Genomic DNA, 15,928 nt, shown 5'->3' with positions numbered 1-15,928 from the left:
AACGAAAACCCACCACATAACCGTTCTCTTACCCCTAAATCTTCACACCCTTGCTGATGTTTGTTTTTCATTTTGCTAACGACTTATATCACCCCTTAATCCGTTATAATGTCGCTTTCTACCGACTTATTGGCGATGAAATCTGTTCCTTTTACCCTTGACTTTATTCAATTACGCATAGAGCTATAGTCTGGGGAAAGTACTTTAGTATTTAATCTCCTCAGATGGCTTCGACCAGTGCTACTCTGCCTCTTTGCTTGGGTCGCCTAGCTGTCTTTATAGGCATCAAGTTTCAAGCGTGTGTTGCCTTGCAAGAAAATATTACATTTTTATCGAGTCAAAATAATTAAAATAACAGTACTGTGTGATAAATTTTCACTTTATAATAGTATTAAATTAAATCTGATTACAACAAAATACCATTTGATAAACGAAGTTCTAGTTATGTATTTTTCTCAAACCGAATCCAATGTCTCTCGCGACATAAAATAGTCAGTGTCGTGTCAGAATCAGTGTAATATCCACGAGGTAATCGACCATAAAACTTTGCTTAACTGGGCAGAACTTAGACTCACAGGATTGGTAATTTCTGTGGATATTATTTTCAAATGGGTATTTAAGGGAGAGGAGAAACTTAATCGATATCAATTCTAAACAATAATTTCTCCGTGACCTCACTCATTCCAAATGAAGAAATTAGATGAGGGAAGTGATTCGCAGTCTATTCTATTACAAGAATGTATTAATAGAGCTGTTACCTACAGGAAAAATTATGATCCTTAAAATTGTACTTGGGAAAACTGTGCATATAAGGAGGTTTTTTTATTACTCAAACATACAAACATTGAGCTAGAAAATTATTTAAAAATCAAGATTTCATTAACATCAAGAAAATAATTCGGGGGAATTTCTGCACATTTTAGTTCTTATTAGAAACGTAAGTTTACATCAGTCAACGTCTCTAGAGTATCTGGAATGACATCGTGAAGAAACGTAAATCAAATTTACGAAATATTTTTAAATTTGTAATTTTAAATGCAATAATGATAATTTTTAATATACCATGCATGCAAAAAATACAGGGTAGCCCATTTATTTATATTTATGGTTTATCATGTATGAAACGTTAATATGTAGCATGGTCTTGTGCAGTTCGGGAGCATTGCCATTCAAGCAAGATGGTAGCCGTAGATTGGAGGTTTTTGAAATGCGGGTGTGGAGAATTATGGAGAAGGTGGAGTGGACAGAAAAGAAAACAAATTAGGATGGGCTAAGTATGGTGGAGAAAGAGAGGGAATTGTTGGGAGACAAAAAAAGGCAGAAAAGAAGGCTGCAGAGCGTTTTGATTGTGAATGAGATGTTGAAGACTGTGATGAAGGGGAGAATGTTAGACAAACAATGAAAGAATAGGAATAGGATAGGGATGTTGGACAGAATGAAGGGAGGAAGTAAGCGGTGTTGAGGAGCAGTTTAATGTAGTGTTACGTTATGTCTCTTGGGGTGGTGCTGGGAAGTGTAGAGATAATTATTCTATGTCCATCCAAAACCTACCTTAAACAATACCGATAGTAATATTTTACCATTAAAAAACGAAATACGAGAAATTAATGTACCATATGAAGTTTTCAACTGAATTTTTGTTTCAGATAAATATATGTAGTTGTAAGATGAATATATATTGAATAATGGAAAGAAATAGTCTAGTTATTTGACAATATAAATAGTCTAAAAAGATTTGCGGATGCTTCCGTAGATGAGGTTTAGTATTTTTTCTTGGTAAAATATCTATAATTTTAAGATTAATATTTAACTAGGTTAAACATAACAGTTTCCCTCATTTAGCCAAGTTGCTATAAATGATCACTGTCATATTGAAAACATTAGCGTAAAACATTGATTAACAGGTGATGTTTTTTTTCCTATTCAAGATAAGGCAAAAGGAAGGGAGAACAGTTATTTTTGCTTAAATAGTTATTGTTTCCTTCGGGTAACTATAAAGAATTAGAATATCATTAATGCCTAAGAAGAGGCACAAATGAAGTAGGAAAAATTGTGCTAAGAGACATGTAATGGTTAATGAGATACTAATGACTGTTATACATAGAAAAGGAAATTTTAATCAAAGGAGATACAAAGTAGAAAATAAGGGCTTTGTTGGAAAAAGTGAAAGGAGGGAGAATGTAAGTTGATTGGAAGAATGACATTGTGAAATGCAAGATGTAATCTTAGCTACCTGAAGCACAGCATTTCTGTCTAATCAAATAAAGACGTGTTTTATTGATTCATTAAACTCTTATCTCTGATTCGTAGATGCCTTAATGATAAATCGTAGCCTGTCAGCGATGCAACTGACAAAATTATAATTTGCCTTGTATTATTAGATTAGCAGCATTCATGTCGCCTGCTAAGAATAAATTAAAAACTTGATTTTATTTGGCATGACAACCATAAAAACTCAATGATGCATCGATCAAGCGTATATCACAAAGTTAAGCGAGGTGAATACAAATTGACTTATTAAATCAATATGAAAGAAGCTGCCATGTTGTGTGGGCGCTTGCAACTGATCGCAAATGTGCGCTGATGGTAAATCAAAAATTAAGAAATAATATAAAATGGTGTAAAGATATTTATTCATCTTTAGCTCCTTAAAACAGATTTATCACACGCATTAGTACCATTGGATTTACATCGTGGTAAAAATATTCAGAGGTCTATGTAGAAGTGTATACCTGCATTTAAAAATATAAGAATTGATTAAAATTTGTCTATTTAGTTAGGGAAGATGTTTCATTGACCGTATCCCATCACCCTTCTATATCAATAATCTCTAACGAGAATTACACAAAACATCTTAAAATCACAAACTTGACTATCAAATACTTGTATACCATTCATTAGCTCTGTGTACTTTTTAATATCATTAATTTTATACAAATAGACTCTTCTTTCCCAACCTATTTCTCCCTTTCCCAGCATTCTTCCCTCTACATATTACCATCTGCAGCATCCCATTGCCTCTTTAAGTACCACCTGTATGAACTACTCCGTCCTGCTTACTTTGCATGTCTCATTACAGCCGTCTCTCTTCCTAGACGTTCGTCTAATTTGTTTCCATATAAAATAAATAAATCTGAAGCAAAGTTCATTGTGAATAGAAACTTCCAGCTTGAAGAATACTCACTTAGATATCAAGGACTCTTGATGAGAGAAATAGATGGATATTTGAATGGAAAAATTTCAGAGGGAAGACAAGACAGTATTTTATAGAGCAATAAGAAAGATGTGGTTGTGGAGGAATTATGAAGAGATAAAAATGTATACAGGGAATCGTGCAGATTGGAGGACGTCTTTTCAACCGAACTGCAGCTGGCCAATCTTTGAATTGGCCGAAATAGAGAGAAGGCGAAGGACCTCGTACAAACTTAAACATTTAAATAACTTGGGCAGGAATTTAGGGAAATTATGTTGATGGAGACACGGGTAGGAAGATGGGAGCGGACTGCTAGAAGTGGGAAAACAAGTTGTTAGGAACGACAGGTAAAAGAAGACGAAAACTAAAGAAAAACTGTGCTGTCAACGAATAAGGAATGAAATTCCCGAAGGCTGAAAGAGCTAGAGAGTCAGAGTTTGAGGAGTTTATGCTAAAAAATGAAAACTAACCTGGTTTTTATAAAGTTTAAATCAGGTGAACAATGAACACCCACTTCTATGAAAATATCGTTGGTTGCGGTGGTATTTGAAATTAAAAAAGGAGACACTTTAATTGAAGATGAAAAGAACTGGAGAAATGAAAATAATCTTTGAATTAACTTTGAGAATAAAAAAGATTGAAAAGCAAAAATAATGAGAGGAGAAAGGCGATAATGAAGGCAATAAAAGATACGCACTAGTGAGGTTGGAGTTTGATGAAGCAGCTAAAGATCTTCGGGGGGGACCTGGCATTGATTAAGTTCGTCCCTGTTTATTAAAAATTCTGGAGAGATGACTTGAACGAATTTTGAAGAAATCATTCGTGACGCGATTTCATCTAGAAGAAATGTATTTTTATGCCAAAGGGTATGATAATGCCTATTTCCCAAAAAGGTGAGGGTAGATGATATCAAAATTTTGATCCTGACGAGGCACGCATCGATGACACTGAAGAGATCTCTATCGACAGAAAGATGGAACTCAAAGCATAATCATTCATAGGCGAAGGCTTATTTTGTCCCTCCTGCTACTAATAGGAAAGATGAAAACAAGGCCAGTTCGTTAAATTTCTCGATCTGCAAAAAGCATTCGCTCGTGTAGAACTAAATAAGTTTTATATCATGATGTAGAATGTACGATTGTATTTAAAAGACAAAGAACATGACTCACGACATCTATTAACACCAAGTAATTACTTACTCTCTTCTGCTCAGAAAGAAAGATGGGTACAAAGCAAAAAGGAGGGCTATGTCATAGGTATCCACTATCAGCCATTATCTACCATGGATGTATATTGAGGGAAGAATAAATTAATTCAAAGGAAATGCTTCAGAGATGCGTATTCACGGATAAAAATAATTATTATACAGTTTTTCAGGCGATAGAGTGGTCACGGCAGAGAGAGAAGGAGATCTAAATATGACGCATTAAGGCAAGAAGGCATATTAAAAAAGTTTACGGAGAGGTACAACCAAATTAATAGTCCACAAATTGGATTATGGCAGAACAGCAGGAACAAAAACATTGCAAACTGGAGAATTGAAAGAGGGGAAAATCATTGTTAATTTGGAAACAGAATAGATAAGATGTGAGATGCAAGAGGGAAATTATTATTAAAATATGAGGAAAAAGATTGCATTCTACCAGATGAAAGATTAATGGTAGCCCGAATTACAAGTCTGAAAGGAAGAAAAACCTTTGCTGAAACAAATTTCTGGATGTACTACTTCTGCTCGTACTGACATGTCATAACGAGACGTGGACAGTATTTGCAAAAGGAATGAGGAGAGCAGAATGACTCGGTTGAGAGCAGAATGTCAGAAGGATCGGTTTCGTGCTGCTGCGATGAGAATTATGAAAATTCTATGGGCGGACAAAAATACTGAGAGTAGTTCTCAGACGTAGAAGCCAGACTAATCAAAACCCTTTTAAAAAAAGCACCTTTGCGGACATAATAAATGCATGGTGACCTGATGAAGACTGTTGTCGGGGGAAATATGAGGGGAAACTGAAGATGAAAAACAATTTGATGATAGTTACACGTAGAACAAAAAATAAAAGACACCAAAAAGAGAAAATACGAGCAGTACGTGGTTACCCGATAGAAAATAAGAGTCGATACCTGCGTCTAATCTTTCATAGGATAAGTGACCGATGATAATGAGAATTATAGCTTTTTGATAAAATTTAAAATGTAGATTCAAAAACGATATGGTAGACATAAAATACAGGTTTTAAGCGTACCTAACGACACTTTAATTTCAGTAAAACTGTGTAAACCGGCAAATCAACGGTAGCCTTAGATATTTCAATTGATAGAGAGAAAAAAAAACATCTTGACCGTACCATGATTTTGAGCACATTATATAGCATTTATGAATTTAATCTTTTTGATTTAACTATAGAATCTAATATTTTCACCATTCATTTTTTCTATTTATTCTTTATATCTTTCATATGTTTCTTTGGATTTGAATAATTTTATTCCTTTTTCTGAATGACTGTTGTAATTCAATAGGAATGCCTGTACATTTTCAAGCGTAGTTTTACCTTTCAAAGATTATGCAGAGTACGATTTTTGCATGGATTTGGCAATAAAATGCGGGGCATGCCCTGGTCTTAGTGACTGAACCCGTCAATCTCAACAGTTGTGCCTAATGTCCTTGGCAGGTGGCGTGGGTCCGCGTGGACACGCAGACCATCCTCTCGATCCACCACAACGTGATCACCCAGAATCCAAGGATATCCCTGTCGCACAATGACCACCGCTCGTGGTATTTGCACATAAGGAACGCCCAGGAGGCCGACCGCGGATGGTACATGTGCCAGATCAACACGGATCCGATGAGGAGCAGGGTGGGATACATCCAGGTCGTCGGTGAGTACCCCAAAATCCATCCCTTCACTCCGATTGTAATGATCAATTTTATACAATTTTACTTTCTTTTGCAAGTAGCGAGAAGGAAGAACTAATATGCTTTTCTTATGTGCGTCATAGACTTGTCAACCCTCTATTACTATAGCTCTTTACTTTCTTTTAAATGGATTGGTTCAAACACATTTCGTGAAATGTAGCCTTTCTCTAAATATGGGGTTTTTTGAGAATCAGTCCTAATTTGCCTGTGGTTTTGAAATGCATTTTGCGGAAAATAAAGTAACATTTCTCATATAGAGTTGGCAACAAATCTTCTTTACTTGACGACACTGCAATAATTAATATAAAATTACGGACAAATCTTTAGGATAAAAGGGGTATATTTCAAAGTTCATTGAAAAGGTTTTTTTTCCAGTGAAAGCTATGTACTATTAGCAAAGTGAATAAATCAAAAAATATTGCAACACATATAAAAATAATCCTGAAATCATGGGGAAAGAAAGTGAGGAGCGGAGAAACAGTTAAAAGGATACGAGATCACCGATAGACTTTTCAGAGGAAATGCGAGTCTGTAAAAACGCAAAATAAATTAACACCTTGAGCAGAGATCTAGACAGGGAAAACATATGAAGAGTTAAATAGAAAGAAATCCAATAAGGGCTGGTTGAAAAACTTAAATTTAATATAATCTAAGAAATTATAGGAAAATTCAACTTGTAAAACTCGTAAAGAAATCACTTGAGAGAGCATATATCACGTAAAGTATTCTGATTTTTATTAGGTATTTTAGAATTGGAACTAATCTAAAACAAAGTGATGAGACGGTAGGCTCATGTGGAGAAATGTCACATTGGGAAGAGTCATCTGAAATAATTCTATATTATTAATACTGTTCATGAATGTGTAAAATGTAGACATGTTCAGATCGGAATTTGATACGGTAGTGACCAATCTACGGGAGGCAAAGTCAAAGGAATTGAGAGAATTTCATCTAAATAATTAATTACTTGTGCTAAAACATCTTTTTCAACGGGCTCCTAAAAATTCATCTGTGACATTTATTTTAAGGGAAAGATTTCGTTTATTCAGCAATTCAACGGGCATCCTGAATAAATTAAATCATCTCTCTATCTCATCAAGGAGAGAGCAGGAAAATGTAAAAAAAATTGCAACAATTTTTCTCGCTGTATACGCTTTCAAAAATGTTGGCAGGAATTATATACGGCGGTGTTCAATAAATTTGGCAGAAGATTTACCAGGGAAATGTCATTTGAATGAGAAAAAGCACGAAGGATACCATTTTAGCGCTGAAGGAGGCCAAAAAACATGTATAAACGCGCATTTCAATCGTCTATTGGCGAATTGTGTTTGGCTATGTGTATTTCAATATGACTCCGACGCTGCTAAATTGATATACAAGCAAACAGATTTTAAGCTTAAGAAAGTTTTAAGTTTGTCTTGCACTTTTATTTATATTGGTGCAATAAATTTGGTAGTAATCATGTGATTTTTTGTCAGTGGTATTCTATGAATAAACTACAGTAATCAGCTCGAGCATTGGTTTGATAGGTGATGATAGAGGTCACCTAATTACTGAGCCCTATACGACGTGTGAAATTCGCACATTAGGGTTAGGGGACCAGTCAATTTTTCCGGGTCGTCTGAGGTTTCTCGAGAAGAACTGGTACCCGAAAAAATACGTACTCGAGTGAAGCAAAGGATCTCTGTGATCAAACCAAAGGGCTCCAAATCGGTAGCACCAAAGTAATAAATAATATATTTTAATGCTTCCTAATCAAAAGGTTCGTCTTCACGTATACATATATCAACAGCACAATATGCTTTGCTAGCAAACTGGACAACATAGTATAGAAGAAGGGCATTCAACTAAGATATTCATTTAAAAGAGATTTGAATTATTGTACGGTAAATATACCAAAATAATGATGGAAGCAGACAAGGCAGAAACAGTAGAAAAAACTGATGAAAATGTAGTGATTCTGTTTGCAATCTGTATCGTTATTGATTAAATAAAAATTGAAGTTATGGTCAGTCCCCTATAGGGAAATAAATTTTGGTTAGAGAAAAGTCTACTCATTTGTAGCGGGGCCGTAAAAATTAAGATATGGTGAATAGAATTTCTTAAAAAATAGAATTGTGGCAGAATAAATTTCTACTTATATGTAGTCTTACCATTTTTGAATTTACAAAACCATTAATTAAAATATACGAGGGTGATTCGAAAAGTAAGCCCCCATATTTATTTTTCATGAAAAATAAAATTCATTCTCAATTTTGTGTGTATCGTAGGAAAGGCTGAGCATTTAGCTATTTTCTACATAGTCGCCTTGACGGTCAATCACTTTTTGCATCCTTTTAACCAGCTTTTTAATACCGGCGTCGTACCTTTTTTCCACTGCGTCGCGAAGCCAACTGACGACTGCTTCTTGACTTGAATTTCTGTTCTCCAAGGTGTTTTTCGAGAGCGGGAAACAAGATTAACGGAGATTAACACCGAGAAAAACTACGATAAATTCTGAGTGATCATATGCTAATAACACTTTCTGTAAAAACAATGGAACTCAAAACTTCAATTTTGTTTCAGGGTACACATAATCATTTAATGTTTTCCGGGCATGAAATTTCAAAGTAATGTGTGGGCATAATCAGATATTTTTTACACACATTCGATGACGACTCAGGATATCTCGTCACTAGTATTATCTAGTGATGCGTTCTACTGTTACAGTATGACACTTGCCCTAGTCAGGTATTTTTGAGTGGATAATTTATAATACTCCTTTAATTCACGCGGTATTTCTCAGCCTTTCGTAATATTTTCCAGAGACTCATTACTTCGACAGCCTTGCGCCGAAACTGTAACATATTTGATATTTTTAAACCCGCCGTGACACAACAGGCCGACCTCGTTGGCGGCGGGGTAACACTTGCCAACCCAAAGGTCTCAGGTCCGATTCCCGCTCAGGTGAATTTTACTACACAGAGGCTTGGGTTTTAGTAATTGTCTTCAATGTAATATGTACGGGTCGGTGGAAAAAGGGACTCATAAGTCTCAATCCCGCTCGAGCCGAGAAATAAATAAAGAAAATAATCGAGTAGGCTGAGTTAAAGCTGGGAGAGATAATATGGATATTCTAATTTCAATTGAGAAAAACACATGTGGATGAAACTTCCTGTCTTCCACGGAAAAATAACGTTGTTTTAAATGGAAGGGAAATAGCGAAGAATGTTAGTTTAGTAAAATCGCAGTATTTCAAGTTTCCTATTATTTTATAATATTTATAAATTCTGTTTTTCAATTTTTTAAAGTGTAGCTTAAGCTATCACAGTTCAGACAAGATCACATTCCTACAAATTATTTAAGCCCACGAGACAATGATACATTGGCAATACATGAACCAAAACAATTTCACGATATTTGGATTTTGAAAAGGAGTTTGAAACCTCTTTTTTTTTCGCGGAACGAATTTCGAAATTCCCGTTGTGTTGACTTGTCATGTACTGCCCCTCTGGATTCTGATTGCGATGAAAAAAAAGTAGTTTACAAGTTTTTATCACTCGGATTGGATTCATGGGCTATGCACCCGTGAGCAGTAGGCTATCTACCGTTCCCATCGAGAAAGATAAATCTGTTCTCTAATAGCTCCTCCGGTTCCAAAATCTCTTTCGTCCGCCATCACTACCGTTAATGCACGGTGCTTGGAACGACGGTTACGTATCAATCTTTTCAGTTAGAAGTGATAGCATTTTCATTGAAGCGTTAACTTTTTACGTACTCATACAACCTATCATATGTTTGACAATATACTTACTTACCTTTCACGAGAGCATTAAAAGGGAATTGGTAACCCGACGGCTGTAGTATGCGTCTTACCATTATAAAGAATTTACAAAATCCTATTTCATTTATTTATTTCAGATTACGTTACGAGTTGGCAGTTAGCAAGTTGGTATCATACACTTAGCTTACATTTATGAATAAAATTTCACATTGCAATCACATTTAATACGCGTTACATCTCTGCATAATATTTCACATGCATGTAATTATCGTATAAACTTTTTGCATATTAAAAAAATGTTTATTTACATTTCTTGTATGGGCCTTTAGCGATATGATTGGTGCGTGATTCGACAAGGCTATGAACCTAGATACAAGACACTAGATACATAAACATGGGTGGTCTGAAAAGTTTCCGACCTAACAAAGATACAAAACATTTTTTTCTAAAATTTTCTGAAATTTTTGTGGTCGGAAACTATTCAGACCACCCTCGTATAATAAATAAAAATTAGGATTAACCAGGGAAAATAAGCTACCAAACTTTGTCCATGCTGATTATTTATTCATTGATTATTACGACAGGCTATGTAAGTAAGGACGTTATGGCGAATTTCGGTTAACTTAGAAATAAACTTATTTCGTTCAATGTACGTGTATTATACCTATTTAAAGTATATTTGGTACCTTCTCTAATGTCTACTTTCCCCTGCGTATCGCGAGCAGTGCCTTTTACTTTCCATACTTCTTATTTCCTCTCCATTTCTTCATTGCCTTTGCTTCCATTCGTCCCGTTTCGAAAGTCCACTCCCTTTCAACCCTCTTCTCCGCTTAGCCAACGTTTCTACCATGGCCTTCAGCATTCCACTACTTTTCAATATTTCCTCAAAAAAATTGATAGACTGATTTTTTAAATAAATGACCAAATCCCATTCAAAATCATTGCACTGTCCCCTCTTTATGTGCTTTTTCACGTTGATACTACGCTTGGTACTGTGTCGCTTTTTTAGTCCCTATGGCACCCGGGGGATTATGTCCTCCTCTGCCCTTCTCCCTCTGTACTGCCCCCTCCCTGCCTACTGCCCTTGTGCAAATATACTTCCATTGCATTGGACTACTGTAGAGCCTTATGGTCGATATTCCTTCGTCTATTCCGCAGTCCCTCCGAGCATAGTGGACAAAGAAACGAGCAGTGACATGGTGGTCCGAGAAGGAGCCAACGTAACTCTTGTCTGCAAGGCTCAAGGCTATCCAGAGCCCTATGTCATGTGGCGCCGAGAAGACGGACAGGACATCAACTACAATGGAGTCAATGGTGAGTAAACCCTTCTTTATTTAAAACCCGCTGACCTCGAAAAAAATTGTTACTGATAATATTATTGTATCATGTAATAATCAATCTAGGCCTGTACCAACAACCAACCTTTGCTCACAAAAATGCATTCCATTTAGGGGAATTTCTGTCCTCCTGTATGTGATCTTCATCGCCAGTATTTATTATTACTTTACTATTACGCAGTGCCACGGCTAGGATGTGTGGCAGGGAGTTGTGACCACAACTACTTTTGACCCAAAATACTCGTACTTATCCCCCCAAACGCGGTCGGACAACGTTATTCTGATCCCTTATCTTACGTCGGAAAATTACATCTTAAATTCATCTGTTCTAAACTTAATTTATCTAATTTTATATCCATGATCTCGCCTAACGTAGTACGATGGGGCTAATAATACATTTTCTGCACCATCGCTAAAGAAACATCCTTCCAATTTCTGCAAGAGATTAAATCTATAATTCAACCTCCGCTTTGTGAGTGATTCGCAAATTAGTTCCTCTAAAGACTTTGATATGCATAACAAACGTTTTACAAATCTGCCTAATCTAATCTGCATGCGATCCAATTCGAAAATCAATGCCACTTAATTAGCATCCCATTTACTAGCAGCCGGTTCTAAGTGGCAAATCCTTTCTATCTTGAGCTATGCTTTGCTTCATGCCGGTCAAATTTCTTCCATACCACGAATACCATACCATTTAATTTTATACCTTTAAATAGTAGGCGAGGGATAGTAAAAAAATAATGGTCAAAATATTTTCATTATAATTAAATTGTATTTTTATGTTAATGCCAGTGCATTTCGGTGCAAATTTCATTGATTTTTGGCTCTATTATTGCTTCATCGGTAGCTGTTGAAATTAGATACAGTTTCAGTTCCCTCGAGCTTGCTTCTGGTGGTGAAAAAGTTATTTTTTCCACCAAAGTTTTTTTTCACATTCGGTAGTAGGAAAAGTAATTTTGGAGTAGCTATGAAGGGGATGATAAACACACTTCGCATTTATTTCCGCGAGAAGATGACGATTTTGCGGTGGAGTCTGTCTCATTATCCACTGAAAACAAACGCTTCTTACAAGTTATCTTTCTAGTGCCGAAGCGTGGGTGATATCTTATGAATTTTTCCGTATCTTTACGTTATTTGAAGATCTTTACTCTCAATGGTAGTCCCAGTATTAATTTTTTCATTGTCTCCCTTCTTTAAGAATTTCAAATCATCTTCTATTTATGGCATAGGAAATACAAGACTTTCCAGAAGCTTCCGTCAGTTTTATAAATGCCTCGGCTGAGGGAGTTTTTGGACAAAAGCAAATTTTTCATGCAGAGTATTAATTTTCACGTGTTAATTGCATTTTTGCCATAGGCGAGCTGAAAATGGTTCAAATTTCAACGGCATTCACTGAAGTGATATGGAGGAAATCAATGAAACTTGTACCACGTAAATATTGCACGCTATGCTTAAATTATAACGTTAAATTGTTTTTGACGATTATTGGAATAAAAATTGCATGATGACTCCTTATTGAACCCACCTCTCATAGTTTTATTTTGCGTAATACTTGCTGCCTGGATGATTTGAAGCGACGACCTTGCTATATACATAAAACTTTTACGTAGAACTTGGTGGCAACGAACCACATTTTCAGTAAAAAAAATCACGTTCAATTTTTCCCAAAGTTTTGTGACGACCTGTTTTTTAATGCTACAGCAATATTATTAAATCCATTGTTGGTGTAGGAGCATTGACGTAGTAGGTATGGATGTGCAATGGCATCAAAGGAGGTCAAAATAAAACTTTTTAATTGGAAAACTGCTGGTAATTTTTCACTTTGATGTGACCTTTTTAAGGGAAGTATGCACCACCCACCAGACTATCTGCAGTGGGCATAGTCGAGATCAAGCGTGAAAGGAATTAAGACGAAAACTAGGAAAATAAAATTAGGAATTAGGAAAATATGGAAAGTTAAATGTTAGAGTTAAACGGCATATTTCTTTTTAAATCATTCTCCATCTTTGATGGTTTAGCTGAAGGCCGGGTAACCCGAAAACAGAACAACATTTAATGATTTCTTCCGCCGAAATTGAATATATTTTTTTCTCTTCGATATGGCTTTTTGCTATAAAACGAAATCAATTTCACTGAAAATCGATCAAGTTTTATATTTTTGTCATGCGTTTGGTAAAGACGTAATCTTTGCTATCTCGTTAAAAAAAACATCGCCTTATTATCAGAGTCAAATAATTATTTTAGTTGAGGGATCGAGATTTAAATCCTGTACTTTTTTTAAAAAAGCCTGCCGGTCTTTCAAATCGAATTGAATCTGGGTTATTATTCACATTTAACCATTTTTAAGATGGCGTGTCAAGTGAAAAACTTAAGAAGGTGCTCTAAAATTTCACGGCGCCTTTCCAAAATCCTGTTAGTTCGCGACTGGTTAGTTTGATGGTTTGAAGAGTGGCACACAGTATCACGATGCCATGACGCAGCAATTCAGCTCAACAGTTTACACTCTGGGGAATCTTCATCCCTCATTTTTTCTCATTTCTCTTTCTTTTATCGAGTAGTAAATGCAATAAACATATCCAAATTCACCGACGAATGAAACTTTAGTGTAATGGTGCTCATATTTCACACCAGCAGTGATCTGCTGGATAGAAAGAGTCCACAAAGTGTTACTTCGGTCACAGGCTTATCTCGATCTTGTCGGTAATACCAAGCAGTGACGCCAGAAAAATTTACAACAGTTGGAAAGCCATGGTATTTCTGGAGGTATCCGTTAAATTTCAAGGTGGTGGAATACTTTTATTGAACGCCCAAGGGGATAACGTTTAAAAATTATATGAAAAAGAGCCTTTTTTATGAAAAACCATGAGATAAAAAGTATTTCAGTTTTTAGATTTTCATTCGACTCTCCTTTGTGCATATATTTTTCTTTGGTATTCTTTTGTATAGGGTTCATGACCAAATGAGCTTAAGCAATAAGTGAATGATGCACATAAATATTGATATTTACACTCAGGTGAGACCAAAATTGGACGAAGCGTCGGGGGGTTGCAAAAAAAATGTGAGATTCAACTAAAAGTTCTGTCTCTTCGCCAACACGTAATAACACCACTCAATACACAAGTAAGATTTCTTTAAATGTTTTCAGGAAAAAATAAAAGTGATGGCGATTGTTTTATTCATTCAAAACTCACACCACTCACATAACCCCGCCTCAACCTTTTAATGAAATATCTCTTTTTTTGTGGATCACCCCCGTTTTTTAACATAACCATGCAAATTGGAGGGTCAAATTCAAAAAGGCAGAGTTCAGAATCAAAATAACGGGATTTCAACAAAAAGTTGGGAGAAGGAGATTTTCATACAGTAATCGTTCGGTCGTTTTCTTTAAATACCTTATGTTTAACTACGCAATGTGTCGTCACGTCGAAATCGTTAGATTTTTTTCTTTAAATCCTTTCGCATGTTGAGTTTGGACCTTCATTTATTTTCGCGATGGATCGTTTGCAATATATTATTAACGCCCTCTATTCGCCCACCCCTCTCCCCCACATCGAGAGGAGCTTCTTGAGGGAAAGGAAGTGGGAGTGAAATTGCATGGCCAGCTCTTCTGTATCATTAGCCTTCCTCTCAGAGTCCCTCAATGTTTGATCACCCGTAACTTTAACTCTCAAAGCAAACCGGACCGTGGGGGGGAGGGAAACTAAGTGTGAATTTAACCCCATCAAAGAAGGGGCTCCTGGCTTCAGGTAAGACCCCCTGAGTTAAGGGAAGCGGGAGAGTGAAAGGGGGAAGACCCACGAGTCTTTAATTCAGACGCTGAGTGTCTCAGAGCGGAGGAGGAAATAGAGACAAATCGACACCCCCACGTCCCAAAGAGAGTGTTTCAACAGGGGACGCTTTCCCAGGGTCCAGTATTATTCTCCATTTTGGTCCATCCGTCCTTTTCTCTCCGGTACCCTCGTCGCTAAGCGTGTATAAATTTGTGTCTGCCTCCGCATTAAATCCCGTACTCACCGTATTTGGCTTGCAGGATGAAAAGGTGTTTGCGGATTGTAAGGCGTATAATTCTTCAGTTCCCGCTGGTGAGTGAACACTGACCAGTGAATATATAGTTTTAAGTGGTTTAAATGCTATCAAAATTCGTCCTTGATTTTTTTGTACTCTCCGAATGCGAAATATAAGGAATAATTGAATTGTACTCCTTTGTCTGAGCACTAGGCGCCGGTGGGGCTGTGTACCCTTAATATAGAGGTCAACGACACGAGATACAAAGGAAATGATAAAAAATATTGTGATTTCTAGAAAAAGTAATTTTTCTCACCATCGTTGCCAATAGTAAGGGGCAGGACTCGCCAAACGTCAAGGCAAATAGGCAAAGAATAATACGAAAAATACGTAATAAGGTCTCTTTGTTTCCTTGTAGTAGACCTGTTTCTCTATTAAATAAAATATTTATCGATTTTGTTACTCTCTCCCGGTTGTATCTACGTATGTATGTGATGTGTTGTCATAACTTTACTGATAAACAACATGACATCTTTCATGAACATTATCCTCTATAAACAAATTAAGAAAAGTGGTTTTTCTATAAAATGATCAAATTAGAACGTCTATAAGGTTTTTATGACGCCTCCAGAATGTGTTCTCGTCATTTTCCCAATAGTCCCGTGTCCATGCGTGTGTACCTATGCATATGATTAAGATGAAGTGAAAATATT

At 36.2% G+C, this 15,928-nt stretch overlaps 1 protein-coding gene across 3 annotated transcripts in view; it reads left to right on the top strand.

Moving 5' to 3' along the window:
- LOC139695051 (lachesin-like) overlaps positions 1–15,928 on the top strand; it is a 1,045,117-nt gene that overhangs the window by 906,923 nt on the left and 122,266 nt on the right. For all 3 annotated transcript variants that reach the window (XM_071593655.1, XM_071593656.1, XM_071593654.1), the window contains exons 4-5: positions 5,863–6,070; positions 11,029–11,184. In XM_071593655.1, the coding sequence (XP_071449756.1) occupies positions 5,863–6,070; positions 11,029–11,184 (364 nt within the window). The remainder of the gene's footprint in view (positions 1–5,862; positions 6,071–11,028; positions 11,185–15,928) is intronic.

This window comes from Hetaerina americana, unplaced genomic scaffold, assembly GCF_022747635.1.
Source record: "Hetaerina americana unplaced genomic scaffold, ioHetAmer1.1.p SCAF_6, whole genome shotgun sequence".
In the NCBI taxonomy this organism is placed as follows: Eukaryota; Metazoa; Arthropoda; class Insecta; order Odonata; family Calopterygidae; genus Hetaerina; species Hetaerina americana.
This window is presented reverse-complemented; position numbering and strand designations above follow the sequence as displayed.